This window comes from Epinephelus fuscoguttatus, linkage group LG16, assembly GCF_011397635.1.
Source record: "Epinephelus fuscoguttatus linkage group LG16, E.fuscoguttatus.final_Chr_v1".
NCBI lineage: Eukaryota > Metazoa > Chordata > Actinopteri > Perciformes > Serranidae > Epinephelus > Epinephelus fuscoguttatus.
In genome coordinates, this window is record NC_064767.1 from 40211329 (window position 1) to 40227292 (window position 15964).

Below are 15964 nucleotides of genomic sequence, written 5' to 3' on the forward strand. Positions count from 1 at the left end.
ATTGGGCAGCAGACCAAGGCGGGGGCCTTGGCGGTCTGATCCTCGGTTACAGAAGTTGGCTCTTGGGACATGGAATGTCACCTCTCTGGCGGGGAAGGAGCCGGAGCTTGTGGAAGAGGCTGAGCGTTACCGGCTAGATATAGTCGGCCTCACCTCGACACATAGTTCCAGATGGTGGGGGAAGACGCCGCGCAGACCTGGCAGGCCCAAACGAACAGTGAGGGTCTGCTGGGAACGCCTGGCGGAAGAACCTGTCTAGATGATCTTCAACTCCCACCTCCGGGAGAGCTTCGACCGCGTCCCGAGGGCGGAGGGGGACATTGAGTCTGAATGGGCCTTGTTCCGCTCTGCCATTGTTGAGGCGGCGGTTGCGAGCTGTGGCCGCAAGGCCGCTGGTGCCAGTCAGCCGTCAGGCTGAAGAAGGAGGCCTACAGGGCATGGTTGGTTTGTGGGTCTCCGGAAGCAGCTGACGGGTACCGGCGGGCCAAGCGGAGCGCCGCGGCGGCAGTCGTGGAGGCAAAAACTCGGGCGTGGGAGGAGTTCGGTGAGGCCATGGAGGAAGACTATCGATCGGCTCCAAAGAGGTTCTGGCAAACCGTCCGGCGCCTCAGGGGGGGAAGGCGGCAACTTGCTCACACTGTTTACAGTGGGGGCGGAGAGCTGCTGACGTCAACTGGAGACATTGTCGGGCGGTGGAAGGAATACTTTGAGGAGCTCCTCAATCCCACCAACACGTATTCCAGTGAGGAAACAGAGACGGGGGTCTCGGGGGCGGGTCGTCCAAGTTCTGGGGCAGAAGTCGCCGAGGTGGTGAAACAACTCCGAGGCAGCGGAGCCCCGGGGGTGGATGAGATTTGTCCCGGATATCTCAAGGTTCTGGATGTTGTAGGGCTGTCTTGGCTGACACGCCTCTGCAGCATTGCGTGGACATCGGGGGCAGTGCCTCTGGAGTGGCAGACCAGGGTGGTGGTCCCCATTTTCAAGAAAGGGGACCAGAGGGTGTGTTCCAACTACAGGGGGATCACACTCCTCAGCCTACCCAGTAAGGTCTACTCCAGGGTGCTGGAGAAGAGGGTCTGGTCGATAGTTGAACCTCGGACGCGGAACCGTGGACCAGCTCTTTACCCTTGCCAGGGTGCTGGAGGGGGCATGGGAGTTCGCCCAACCAGTCCACATGTGTTTTGTGGATTTGGAGAAGGCTTACGACCGTGTCCCCAGGGGCATCCTGTGGGGGTGCTCCGGGAGTATGGGGTGGGTGGCCTTGCTGGGCCATCCAGTCCCTGTACCGAAGGAGCATGAGTCTGGTTCGCGTGGCTGGCAGTAAGTCGGACCTGTTCCCGGTGAGGGTTGGACTCTGCCAGGGCTGCCCTTTGTCACCGGTTCTGTTCATAACTTTTATGGACAGAATTTCTAGGCGCAGCCGAGTGGTGGAGGGTGTCAGGTTCAGTGATGGGAGAATCTCGTCCCTGCTTTTTGCGGATGACGTGGTCCTCCTAGCTCCATCGAACAGTGACCTCCAGCTCTCACTGGGGCGGTTCGCAGCCAAGTGTGAAGCGGCTGGGATGAGAATCAGCACCTCCAAGTCCGAGGCCATGGTCCTCAGCCGGAAAAGGGTGGATTGCCCACTCCAGGTCAGGGGGGAGGTCCTTCCTCAGGTGGAGGAGTTTAAGTATCTCGGGATCTTGTTCACGAGTGAGGGTAGGATGGAGCGGGAGATTGACAGGCGGATTAGGGCAGCATCAGCAGTGATGCGGGCGCTTAACCGGTCCGTTGTGGTGAAAAGGGAGCTTAGCCAGATAGCGAAGCTCTCGATTTACCGGTCGATCTTCGTTCCAACCCTCACCTATGGTCACGAGCTCTGGGTAGTGACTGAAAGAATGAGATCGCGAATACAAGCGGCCGAAATGAGTTTCCTCCGCAGGGTGGCTGGGCTCAGCCTTAGGGAAAGGGTGAGGAGCTCAGACATTCGGGGGGGACTTGGAGTAGAGCCGCTGCTCCTCCACATCGAGAAGAGCCAGTTGAGGTGGTTTGGGCATCTGGTAAGGATGCCTTCCGGACGCCTCCCTTGGGAGGTGTTTCGGGCATGTCCAACCGGGAGGAGACCTCGGGGCCGCCCCAGGACACGCTGGAGGGACTACATCACCTGGCTGGCCTGGGAACGCCTCGGGGTTCCCGCGGAAGAGCTGATGGAAGTGGCTGGGGAGAGGACTGTCTGGGCTTCCTTGCTGAGGCTGCTGCCCCCGCGACCCGGACCCGGATAAGCGGAGGACGACGAGTACGAGCCGCTATTATTCGGCCTTGCTTTTCACTTATTCCACCGAATACCGAATGTGTGTTTTTTTGCAATATTCGGCCGAATATATTCAGTTACCGAATATTTGGTGCATCCCTATCCTGTACAGACTGAAGGCTGCTGGAAACTGCTGAGACATAGCTGCAGACATATTTGTAGTGTACGTGACACGCCCCTGCAAGCCACGCCCACCACTAGTACAAGACAAACCCACCATTTCATCGGTTCTCCAAACCCCGCTACAACATGGCATTGTAGTAAATAAAAATGAGGCCAAAAGTAGCAATATCCACTTTATAATTCATTATACAGATAGAGTATAATGAAGGTCATGGAGAGAATGCCAAGAGTGTGCAAAGCAGTAATCAGAGCAAAGGGTGGCTATTTTGAAGAAAGTAGAATATAAAACATGTTTTCAGTTATTTCACCTTTTTTTGTTAAGTACATAACTCTACATGTGTTCATTCATAGTTTTGATGCCTTCAGTGAGAATCTACAATGTAAATAGTCATGAAAATAAAGAAAACGCATTGAATGAGAAGGTGTGTCCAAACTTTTGGCCTGTACTGTAATTCTTACCATTAATTACCCTCACCCTAATCTTAACTAGGGCTGTCCCGAATACCATTTGGACCTTCGGCAGAATGTGTAACAGATATTTCGAATTTTCGTTCACGGCGGGGAGCGGGCGGGGGGTTGCCTCCCCGGTCTGCCTCCGGGGTTTTTTCGGACCTAATTGTATTGCGGAGTTTTACACAGTGGCGACCGGATCTTTGCTCTCAAACCACAAAATAATGTGATGGCACAACAGTCTCCTTCAGTACATTATTCTATGCTTTCTTTGGATTTTCACATTGGCTAGTCATCCTGTTTAATTTGTCTTCTGATTCCGATGCACTGCTGGTTCTGCCGGCCTGAATAGAATATAATGTCTTTAGCCTTACTGTTGTGTGTACAGCCTTTATAGACTGAGCTGAGTAGTGATGTGCGGGTCGACCCGTAACCGGCGGGACCTGACAATGGACCTGCGGGTCGGGCAGCAGTGATCGTCTGTTAATTATATTTTGACATTATTGGCTATTACTGTCATGGCATCCGAAGGTACTGATGCGTTGAGCAGGTGACAGTCCGCGGCCGTTTTCAAAACACACTTGTGTCACACACTCCAAAAGAAATTTGTTGAAACTTTAAACAATAATTTATTGTACAAAACGGGGGAAACAAACGTTGACAAAAACGGTTCCATAATTCATATTAAATTCAAAAGACAACGAAAAAACAGCTACAAGTTAGAGGGAATAGTGATAAAGTGGTAAAACTTGGTATTGATGCACAGCCTCAGACAGATGCGCTCAAGCGTGCCGTGCGCACAAGCTCAGTTGGTAGGATACTATGTTATTTTCACATTTTTAACAATGCAATTTAAAAGGTTTGTTGATAATTTTTGTTGATAACCTACATTCACCAACAACAAAAAGACTACACTTAGCACCAAAAAAATAGGAAAAAAAAAATAAAAAAACAAATATCGAATACTAAATTTTCATAATGAATACCTACCCATAGAAACGAATATTCAAATATCCGAATATTTGGGTACAGCCCTAACCTTAACCCCCTCTCTTTTAACATAATATCTACTTTAGAGCTAGCAAATCACCATGGATGTATTGAGGGATCTGGATATAGTGTTGGGGCAGAACCCACTCATTCCTATCAAAGTTGCTCAGTAGCACATGACGCTTAAGAAGCTTTATTTCTGCGGTATGAAATTACCCGGATGATCTGCGCTGCTTCTGCACCATTGGGCAGATAGAGCAGGCATGCCAGAGATTTCCACAAGCTGGTCGTCTACTTCTGGTTTAGCGCTTCGCTAACTTCAATGGAGATACAATTATTTAATTGTGTGCTTCTTCTAGACTTTACAAATTTTATCGGACCAAATGTTTTAAATCCTGAGAGTGGAACGAGTCATTTTGTGGGGGTTGTGACACTCCAAAAAAATGTATCCACTCATTTAAGCCTTAAAGTCTTTTTGGGCCCATTGGCATCACGTGACTGACTCGGGAACTGTAATTCCACTGTTTGGCCACTAGGAAAATTGGCTTTAAAGTCTGGAGCACTTCCTGAGGGCCGGCTAATTGCTAATTTAACATTTTCGTCTGGGTTTCCTTTTACAGGCCATGGGGCTGATCATGGACTGATGTGTAGGTTTAGTGGGTGAGTCATGTAGCTAGTGGGCAGGTCACATAGCTGCTTCTGCTGCAGCTATACTTACTCAAAACTGTATGGCTTAACCGCAGTGTTTTGTCACTGCCCTCTGCTGCTGCCTCCTGATCTCGTCCACTTTCTAGGTGAGCTGCAGTTCATCTTCAACAAGCCAACTGTCATTAATTATACCTGTGATTGTTCAGTTATGGACCAGTTAACATGGCTGCTGTGAAAAACATCTATTGAACATGGGCTTTTATGATTAAATTCTTTTCAGTTCTGTCTCTTCTGCTTCACTTCTCTCCCTTCACTTGCTCACTTCCTCCAAACAGCCCTCTGTAGCAGATAAGTGTGAAAAGAAAGGAGAAGAGCAGAAGAAACAGAATGCACCCCCTTATCGGTGGAACTGCAACCTAGCTGAGTGAACCTTGTTAATTCATCTGGTGTAGTGCAGGTTAAGGTAGGCTGAAAATTATAGTCTGTGGCCATGACAGTAGATGGAGAGAAAAATAATTAACACGACATAAAAAGCCAATTTGCCAGTATTTCTTCATTTTATTCTATGGTTCATACCTTTTAATAAAAATAAAAATATTTCTGAAGCACTTGAATGCAGCACTAGAGCCTATCGGTTAGGGACTGGTCATTACTTAAAAGAGTGGAAGGGGTGGTGCAAAACGGGAGGGAGGCATGTCAGATACATTTTTAAGCACTGGGGAGGGACTGTTTTTTGTTTTTTGTTTTTTTTTTTAATTTTATACAACTTTGAAAAGGTTTTCTTTTGTGTTTATTCTAATATACCCTCTAAACCCTGTATCCCACGGGCAGGTTTGAAAGGCATGTTTTCTTTAAAAATAGCCAAAATCACACCCAAAAACACCCTAGCCACCCCTCCTCTGATAAGTAAAGTACAGTCTCCAAACACCAGATAGAAATGCCAACATGTGCACTGCAGTAGGCCTACCCAGATACAGTAGCAAAGTAGTTAACTGATCGAACCAGTTATTAGCTGTTGCTGTCGGTATTCTAGAGAGGTAGCCACCTAACGTTAGCTTTAGCTTTATGTGCTACTGTTCTGGCTGTACATTCTGTTCGACATTAGTAGTAGTAGTAGATGAAAAAACTCCTACCAGGTAACCATAAACGTTTTCAGGCTTGTGAAAGAATAGCTCATTGAGGGCTGTCTCTATCTCCTGAGGGACTCTGTTAACACGGTAAAACTCTGCTGCCGCATTCTTAATGTCGTAGTTATCCTGCTCCTCTTTAGAGAGACGGCTCATGAACCCTTGGTAAGACACTGTCATCACTGCACCTGCAGTTTCTGTGTTGTCTGTTACCATGGAAACAACCCATTCAAGTGATAGCACGAGCTCAGGAAATCAGAGTGATGCGCGGCTTCCAGCTTTCATATACGCCCATCTATTGGCCATCTCGTACATTAAAATCTGAATATGTCAGAATAATTCCAGTCTTTGACCATGACTTGTTGTGGACTGCTTGCTGCCATGTTCTTTACCCTATGAGCCCCACCGCTTGGTAACGCAATGCTCAGATTTGGTTACGTTTTTTTTTTTTTTTTTTTGTCTGACATAAGTGCCCCATCTCATTTTTGGTTTTAAATTTGGGGCAGAGAGGACACCCAAACTCGGATGGTGAAAGGGTTGTGTGCCCCAGACTGGCTTCGTCACTCAAAATAGAGGGGTGCATCTGAAAAAAGGAGAAGTCAATCAACATTGATAGCTGGAAAACATACTGAACATCAACCATATTTCACCGATCTAAAGGACTCGTGGTGGAGGAGGCACTACAGCTATTTATGTATCTACATGTGTATGTGTATTAGTGCTCTGCATTACTAAAACATAATACAAATGGATTTTTGTCAGACACCCAGGGCTATGTATACGTTAATTATCTGACCTGGTTAACCCTCTGGGGTCGCTCATGTCATATACCTCATGAGACGACTCTCATTACTATTTTTAGAATATCTCCGGGAAAAAAAGCTGTATATAACTCGATTGAGCAGTGCAGGGTTGAGGTTATACAAGCATTAATACACAAGGAGACCAGGCAAATCAAAAATTGGGAAACAAATGTGCAGTGAGTGTGTGCACAGATGTTTTACACCACAACACACCAAAAAGCAGAGGAACACATATTAACCCTGCTGCAAACTACACATCTAAATTAACCAACACATCAAGCGAGGGCAGTAATAATCTCTGACCAACATTAACACTGTTTACACACAGACATTGATGAAAGGGAGCACAACAGACCTTGAGCAGCTAACGTTAAGTTAATACCAATCATGCCCTCGTTTTTACACAACAAATGTAGCTAAACCCACAATCCGGTGGTAGTAATTTGTGCATGCCGAGATTCCCCACATAGACGTCCCCCTAATGATTTGATACATTACGTAGAATTGCATCTTAGAGAACATAAAACACGTGTTAAAATATAATGAAGATGACGGCGCGTATAAACACAACGGCTTGGTACTCTCTGCTAGTGCTAGCTACTAGCTAGTACTGCTAGTGCTAAGTGCCAAACAGAATTTCATTGTACAATGTACAATGACAATAAAGTTGTCTACTTCTAATAATTAAAAGATTCGTTCCCTTACCGCTCTTTCTCTTTGCCGTGCATGCAGGGCTGCCAAGTTTCAGAAAATGACAAGAGTAAGACTTTAGTGTCATGATGCGTTCGGAAAAAATTTGGCCTTTTTTAACATCAATATGGCCTGTTTTAACGTCGATTTATACCTTAAGACTGATGTCCTCACCTCCATGCCAGCGGTTCTCCCTGCACTGTGGCCTCCTAATGCTAGTTTTACAGTGGTTCTCAAAGTGGATTCCAGGGACTCTGTGGGTTCCTAAATTGACCCTTACAAGGTCTGTAACTCTGACAGTGTACAAATAGAACCAAATGGACCCCGGTCCATTTGGTTCCATTTGTACACTGTCAGAGTTAAGGATAGCCCTTGAAATTTAGAATTTTGAGAAACACTGCTTTAGGGGGGTCTAAATTGATATTTACAAGTCTGTAACTCTAACACACACACACACACACACACATTGAGACTAACGAGTCTCTTTTTCAACTGTGAACTGGCCAAAAGAAGAGGCAAATAAATGTTACAAAGCTCTGCAACAAATACAGGACAATGATAGACTTATAGCAGCCTTAAAACAGTACATACAGTGTTAGTAAACGAATTAATATCAGATAATCATATTGATTTACTCAGTCTCACTGAAACCTGGCTGTGTCAAGATGAATATGTCAGTCTAAATGAGTCCACTCCTCCCAGTCATAATAATACCCACATTCCTCGAGGCAGCGGCCGAGGGGGGGGAGTTGCAGCCATTTTTAACTCTAGCCTGTTAATCAGTCCTAAACCTAAACTAGATTATAATTCATTTGAAAGCCTCGTTCTTAGTCTTTTACATCCGACCTGGAAAACCTCGCAGCCACTTTTATTTGTTATAGTGTACCGTGCTCCTGGCCCGTATTCTGAATTTTTATCTGAATTCTCAGAGTTTTTATCCAGTTTAGTTCTTAAATCAGATAAAGTTATTATTGTAGGCGATTTTAACATTCATGTCGACGTTGATAATGACTCCCTGGCTACCATGTTTATCTCATTATTAGACTCCATTGGCTTCAGTCAGGGTGTACATGAACCTACTCATTGTTTTAACCATACCCTCGATCTAGTTCTGACGTATGGAATTGAAATTGATAACCTAAAAGTCTTTCCCCAGAATCCCTCGCTATCGGATCATTATCTGATTACTTTTGATTTTTTTTACTCGATTACACGCCACTCAGCAACAGTTACTATACTAGATGTTTATCAGATAGTGCTGTCGCAAAACTTAAGGAAAAGATTACTTTGTCGTTAAATTCAATACCAATACCTTCAGTAACAGAGGTTTCCTGTGCCGACTTTAACCTCTCCCGAATTGATCGTTTTGTTGATAGCACCGTAGGCTCGCTACGAACAACGCTCGACTCTGTAGCTCCTCTTAAAAAGAAGTTAAAAAAGCAAAGAAAGTTCGCTCCTTGGTATAACTGTCAAACCCGTAAGTTAAAACAAATATCGCGAAAATTTGAAAGGAATTGGCGATTAACCAAACTGGAAGAATCTCGTTTAATCTGGACAGACAGTCTCAAAACTTATAAGAGGGGCCTCCGCAATGCCAGAGCAAACTATTACTCAGCTCTAATAGAAGACAATAAGAACAACCCCAGGTTTCTTTTCAGCACTGTAGCCAGGCTGACTGAGAGTCAATTAAACCTCTACTAAAAAAGCCCACCCTGGATCCAGAGGTGTTAGCCAATTATAGACCAATATCTAATCTTCCCTTTATGTCAAAGATCCTTGAGAAAGTAGTCGCAGACCAGCTGTGTGATTTTCTCCAGGATAATAATTTATTTGAGGAATTTCAGTCAGGATTTAGAGTGCATCATAGCACTGAGACAGCTCTAGTTAAAATTACAAATGACCTTCTGATTGCTTCAGACAAAGGACTCATCTCTGTACTTGTTTTATTAGATCTTAGTGCGTTTGACACAATTGACCATCAAATTCTACTGCAGAGACTGGATCACTTAATTGGCTTAAAAGGTTCAGCACTAAGCTGGTTTAAATCTTATTTATCTGATCGTTTTCAATTTGTTGACGTTCGCAATGAACCATCCTTACACACTAAAGTTTGTTTTGGAGTTCCATGAGGTTCTGTGCTCGGACCAATCCTGTTTACTCTATATATGCTTCCTTTAGGTAACATCATAAGAAATCACTCTATAAATTTCCATTGTTATGCGGATGATACTCAGTTGTATTTATCAATGAAGCCAGAAGAAAGCAATCAATTAACTAAATTCCATAATTGCCTTAAAGACATAAAAACTTGGATGAGCACCAATTTCCTGATGTTAAATTCAGACAAAACTGAAGTTATTGTTCTTGGCCCCAAACAACTCAGAGACTCTTTATCTGATGACATAGTTTCTCTAGATGGCATTGCTCTGGCCCCTGCCACTACCGTAAGAAACCTCGAGTAACATTTGATCAAGATTTGTGTCTTTAATTTCATTTAAAGCAAACCTCACGGACTGCATTTTTTCATCTGCGTAATATTGCTAAAATTAGGCCTATCCTGACCAAAAGATGCAGAAAAATTGGTCCACGCTTTTGTTACCTCAAGGCTGGATTATTGTAACTCTATTATCAGGTAGCTCTAGTAAGTCCTTAAAAACTCTCCAGCTAATTCAGAATGCAGCAGCACGTACTAACAGGAACTAAGAAACGCGATCATAACTATCATGTTTTAGCTTCTCAGCACTGGATCCCTGTAAAATCCAGAATTGAATTTAAAATCCTACTGTTAACTTATAAAGCTCTAAATGGTCAAGCTGTCATATCTTAGAGAGCGATAGTGCCATATTATCCCACCAGAACTCTGCGCCTGAGAACGCAGGGTTACTCGTGGTCCCTAAAGTCTCCAAAAGTAGATCAGGAGCCAGAGCCTTTAGCTATCAGGCTCCTCTCCTGTGGAATCATCTTCCTGTTACGGTCCGGGAGGCAGACACCGTCTCCACATTTAAGACTAGACTTAAGACTTTCCTCTTTGATAAAGCTTATAGTTAGGGCTGGCTCAGGCTTGTCCTGTACCAGCCCCTAGTTAGGCTGACTTAGGCCTAGTCTGCCGGAGGACCCCCCTATAATACACCGGGCCCCTTCTCTCCTTCTCTCTCTCTCTCTCTCTCTCTCGTATTCTATTACTGCATCTTGCTAACTCGGCCATTCTGGATGTCACTAACTCAGCTTCTTCTCCGGAGCCTTTGTGCTCCACTGTCTCTCAGATTAACTCATATCACAGCGGTGCCTGGACAGCGTGACGTGTGGTTGTGCTGCTGCCGTGGTCCTGCCAGATGCCTCCTGCTGCTGCTGCCATCATTAGTCATTAGTCATACTTCTTCTGTTATTATACACATATGACTATTGTCACACATGTATACTGCCAGGTATTAATACATACTTTCAACATATTGTACCGCAGTAACCAGAACTATAACTATAATATTATTACTTTCATTAATGTTGTTGTAAGCTACTGTCATTACCTGCATCTCTCTCTCTCTCTCTCTGTGTCATATGGATTATTGTTAATTTATTATGCTGATCTGTTCTGTACGACATCTATTGCACGTCTGTCCGTCCTGGAAGAGGGATCCCTCCTCAGTTGCTCTTCCTGAGGTTTCTACCGTTTTTTTTTCCCCGTTAAAGGGGTTTTTTTGGGGAGTTTTTCCTTATCCGCTGTGAGGGTCTTAAGGACAGAGGGATGTCGTATGCTGTAAAGCCCTGTGAGGCAAATTGTGATTTGTGATATTGGGCTTTATAAATAAAATTGATTGATTGATTGATGACGTATTAACTGGGAAACTCAAGGAGAAACAGCGAATCAACAGTGAACAAAATTGGGTAGTTACCTACCGTCCGTCTTCTAGCAAGCAGGAGAACGTCGAGTGGGTTTTAAATGTCGGCGCTGTTGTGTGTGAAAGAAAGTTAGAGACGCCAAGACCCGCCTTACATTGCTTCTGATTGGTTTATATTGCGTGGTGCCTTCCGTGGTTGGTTAGATTTAGGCACAGAGGACTGATGGATTGGTCTGGGATTGGTTATCTCGGTCAGTCAATCAGAGTTACTCGAACTATGGCAAGTCGCGAGGACCAAAGTTTATTATCATTAAAAAAATAAATATAGAGTATTGAATGGGGAAATATAAGTGTGAGAAATGTCAAGTGTGGCGTGTGGTGTGAGAATGGGTCAAATTGCGTGACTGTCACACTCAAAGCGTGACGCTTGGCAGCTCTGCGTGCATGTATTGTTTGCATTCTTCTCTTCGTCCTCTCCGTTGCCTTCTTCCTCTTCTTCTTCGGCAAATAATACACACACAGATCAACTTCCGGTATGGACTTCTGGTATGGATTGGATATATGGCGGCGCCCATGTCCGCCATCATGTCTGCAGCTGGGTCCCTCTCCTTAATGAGACTGATCTTGGTATCACAAGCAGTGCCATATCTCAATTATATTTCAGAATTGGAATTGAACGTTAGGTGCAATCATCTTCTTCAAGCTGGTCCCACTTCAGCCAAAGGGATGGTGGTAACAATTACATTCCTTGTTGGGTAGATTTACTAGAAATATACAAGAATTCCCTTAAAGGCATACCAACTTTCTAAAAGCATGCAGTGTATGAGATGTGTGCCTGAAGAGAGGGGAATAGTTTGTTTTGTCTGGTTTCTTTTTGGGTGATTCTGTTAGTCTGAATCCATCGTCTATTTTTGTGTAGTTCTCTGTTAAAAATAACAACAGAAACTTTGAATACTGTAATAAATAAATTTAATTTTTATATGTATATATATATATATATATATATACATATACATATATATATATATATTAATCCCCGAGGGGAAATTCATTTTTTTCACTCTGTTGTTAATTACAGGTCTGAACACACACACACACACACACACACACACACACACACACACACAAACAGGACCTCCTCACTAAGTGGAGAGATGTCAGAGTGGGGCTGTCCATGATCCGAGTGGTGGGGGGGTTTGGTGCCTTGCTCAGGGGCACCTCAGCAGTGCCCAGGAGGTGAACTGGCACCTCTCCAGCTACCAGTCCACGCTCCATATTTTGGTCCGGACGGGGACTTAAACAGGCGACCCTCCGTTTCCCAACCCAAGTCCCTATGGAGTGAGCTACTGCCACCTGAATTTATTCAGGTCAAAGACGTGTCATGTCAATTCTGGTGTCCAAAGCATATTTATAATGTTAAAAATATATAAATATTTCAAAACACTACATTATGTTACTCAACTCTCCCCTCTTTACTAACTCATATGAGTATTCACTATAAGAAATGAAAATTTAAGGAGCTATTGAGCTCAAAAGTACCAAACTGTCTTTCCTGGGTAACGTCCCCACTTAAATCTAAGTACAAAAATATGCCAAAAATGTCAGAAATCTTAATAAAAGCATTAATTATCGACTGGGGCATAATTGTGTTAATGTTTGCAATGACATCTGCAAATATAGTAACAATGCTAAGCTTATTTACATTTTAACACAAGAAATAATTTTGTCTCCATATTTGGATTTCCATAATGTCCTTCCTGGGTAACAGACTATAGTGGCTATATATTACCATATTTGGATTTGGATAGTCATGTGACAGACTGTTGCATCAGCCAGAAGATTCTGAAGGACCCCCAAAACACATTACAAGGTCAAAAAGTCTCTCTTAAAATGTTGATATTTTGACCTTTTCAGTCACTGGTGCGTTATGTCCTCAAATCATGTGTCTTTCTGGATAACGCTAATAAAACATTTATGATGTTTATATATTCAAAAACTACCTATTTCATGTGAAATATGACATTGATGTGTTGAAGTTTAAGTTATAGTTTTCCACAGTAGGCCTAGTTACAGCCTGATTATAAAGGGAAAATTGTTTTTTTTATCCTTCCTGGATAACGATATGTCCTCCCTGGATAACAAAGATCTTCTGTTACCCAGGACATGTCCTCTGTTATCCAGAGTGGACATGTTTATCAATGCAGATTTGTATTAGTATCTGTAGCTTTTTAGGCATTGAATTGATATTGTTATATTATATTAATAACAATATTATGTATTTTTTTTTTTAACTTTTATGGCATTTTCTGTTATATATCTTGAATTCATCTGATTCAATGAACACAGGCCATTATCATAGATTTTTGCGAAGTTATTGTCCAAAAATGAACCAATAATAATGCTATGATCTAATATTTATGTTTTTAATAAGGTTTTAGTATAGTTTTTTGTTACGTCTGCTGCTTGAGTGTGTGTGTGTGTGTGTGTGTGTGTGTGTGTGTGTGGGTGTGGTGAGCAGAGTGGTTACAGGTGTGCCGGAGACTGAGCAGAGCACCACCAGCTGCATCTCATTCTGCAATCAACTGCCTACTTGTACTCAGCCCTGCCACATCCACGCTGCCAGATCGTAGCCACTGTTAAGTCAGTATACAGCTCGACTCTAGCCTCTAGTTGAATCCCTGGCTTAAAACTTTGTCTGAATCCTGTTTTCCTGTGTTTCCAGTATCCAACCAGCCTGCTCTGCTCTCCGGTCCGCTCTGCTCCACCTGCCCTCACCTCGGACGCTCCAGCCTACTCCCCACTCAGCCTGCCCCCTCCTCAGACGCTCTGGACCCAGACCCCTTCACCTTTCCCATCCTCCCCCTCCGGACTCAGCCCCTCACCCAGAGAGCTAAAATAAACCTTTTGGACTCAAACTGTTTCACTGTCTGTCCACACTTGGGTCCTTGCTGCCGCCTCGTAACAGTACGATCTGGCCATGATGGACCCAGCGGACCAAGGCTCTGATGCCCTCCACCATGCACTCAATGGACAGGGCACTCTCCTGGGACAACATAGTGAGGTTTTGCAAGCGCTCACGGCTCGAGTAACCGAGATTTCACAGACTCTGGTAAATCTTCAAATGCAACTCTCAGCCCAGAACCCTCCTCCCAGTCCTCTACCGCCAGCCGGCGGCAACCCACCTCCGACCTGTGAACCCCATGTGCCCCCTCCCGAACCCTATGATGGCAACCTAGGAACTTGCAGAGACTTTTTGATGCAGTGTGCGGTTGTTTTTGACCAACAACCTAGTTCCTATGCTTCTGACCGAGCCAAAGTGGCTTACCTGATGGGCTGTCTCCGGGGTTCTGCCCGCAGCTGGGCTACGGCGGTATGCAGGCTGAGAAGCAGTCTCCACTTGTTTCCTCCTACTCCGATTTCATTTCAGAAATGAAGAAGATTTTTGATCATCCTGTCCGCGGGAGGGACGCCACCAAAAGACTTTTATCCATCCGTCAGGGCACCTGCTCCGTCGCGGAGTTCGCCATCCAGTTTCGCTGTCTCGCCGCTGAGAGCGGCTGGAACGAGGAAGCGCTCCAGGGGGCCTTTCAGAACGGTCTAAATGAAAACATCAAAGACGAGTTGGTGTCTCACCCGGATCCCGAGGGACTGGATGATGTCATCGCCATCCATATCGACAACTGCATCCGTGAGCGTCGGAGGGAGAAAACAGGTAAGGTAGCTCCTCCCATTACACCTTCTACCTTACCTCGTTTGTCTCCTCCGACTGCCTCTGTCCCTCAGTGTCTTCCAGATCCCGAGCCCATGCAACTGGGTCGAGCCAAAATCTCACCAGAAGAGAGGCAGCACTGGATTACTGCTAAAAGTTGCCTGTATTGTGGTCAGTCCGGTCATTTCTCTTCATCTGTCCTCTCCGTCCGGGAAAAGGGCCAGCTCAGCAGTAGTGGGGGAGATGCTGCTGAGTCAGACAATCTGTCAGTCTCCTTCCAGACCCCAGCTCAATGCCTCCCTCTGGTGGCAGAACCAGTCACTACCCCTTAATGCTCTCATTGATTCAGGGGCTGATGAGAGTTTTTTGGACAGTAATATCGTTGCTCAGTTGGCATTAGACACTGTACCGCTAGATTCACCTATCAATGCCAGCGCTCTCAATGGTAAATTACTTGCTTGTGTGACTAACAGAACTGTGCCCATCCTCCTCAGAGTCTCAGGTAATCATCAGGAGATGATTAGTTTTCATATCATTGACTGCCCTAGCTCTCCTCTGGTCCTTGGCCATCCCTGGTTGAAACTACACAACCCTCAAATATACTGGTCTGCTGGAAAGGTAATCTCCTGGAGCAATTTCTGTCATGCTAACTGTTTGCATTCTGCTCCTGCACCTGCCTCGTATTTGCCTCTGTCTGTCCCTGAACCACCTGATCTGACTTCAGTACCCCCAGTTTATCATGACTTGGCCCCTGTGTTCAGTAAACATCATGCACTGTCGTTACCACCCCATCGGCCGTATGACTGCGCCATTAACCTGCAGCCTGGAGCACCGCATCCCAGCAGCCACCTTTACAACCTCTCTCGTCCTGAGCGGGAGGCTGTGGAGGTTTACATCCGGGACTCCTTGGCTGCAGGCATCATCAGGCCTTCATCCTCTCCGGTGGGTGCTGGGTTTTTCTTTGTGGGGAAGAAAGACGGTACACTCCGACCTTGTATTGATTTCCGGGGGTTAAACAACATTACTATCAAGAATACATATCCTCTGCCATTAATCAACTCCGCTTTTTCCCCTCTTCATGGAGCCAAGATCTTCACCAAGCTGGACCTGCGTAACGCATACCATCTCATCCGTGTCAGGGAGGGGGATGAGTGGAAGACGGCCTTTAACACACCCCTTGGCCATTTTGAATATTTGGTTATGCCTTTTGGGCTGACGAATGCTCCAGCTGTTTTTCAAGCTTTCATCAACGACGTGCTCAGGGACATGATCAGACGGTTCATCTTTGTTTATCTGGA

At 45.0% G+C, this 15964-nt stretch overlaps 1 protein-coding gene across 1 annotated transcript in view; it reads right to left on the reverse strand.

The window, feature by feature from the left end:
- The window catches only part of eno4 (enolase 4), a 193883-nt gene extending 188075 nt beyond the window's left edge, over window positions 1–5808 (reverse strand). The window contains 1 exon segment of the mRNA XM_049601099.1: window positions 5635–5808. Within this exon segment, the coding sequence (XP_049457056.1) occupies window positions 5635–5808 (174 nt within the window).
- Window positions 5809–15964: the final 10156 nt, after the last annotated feature.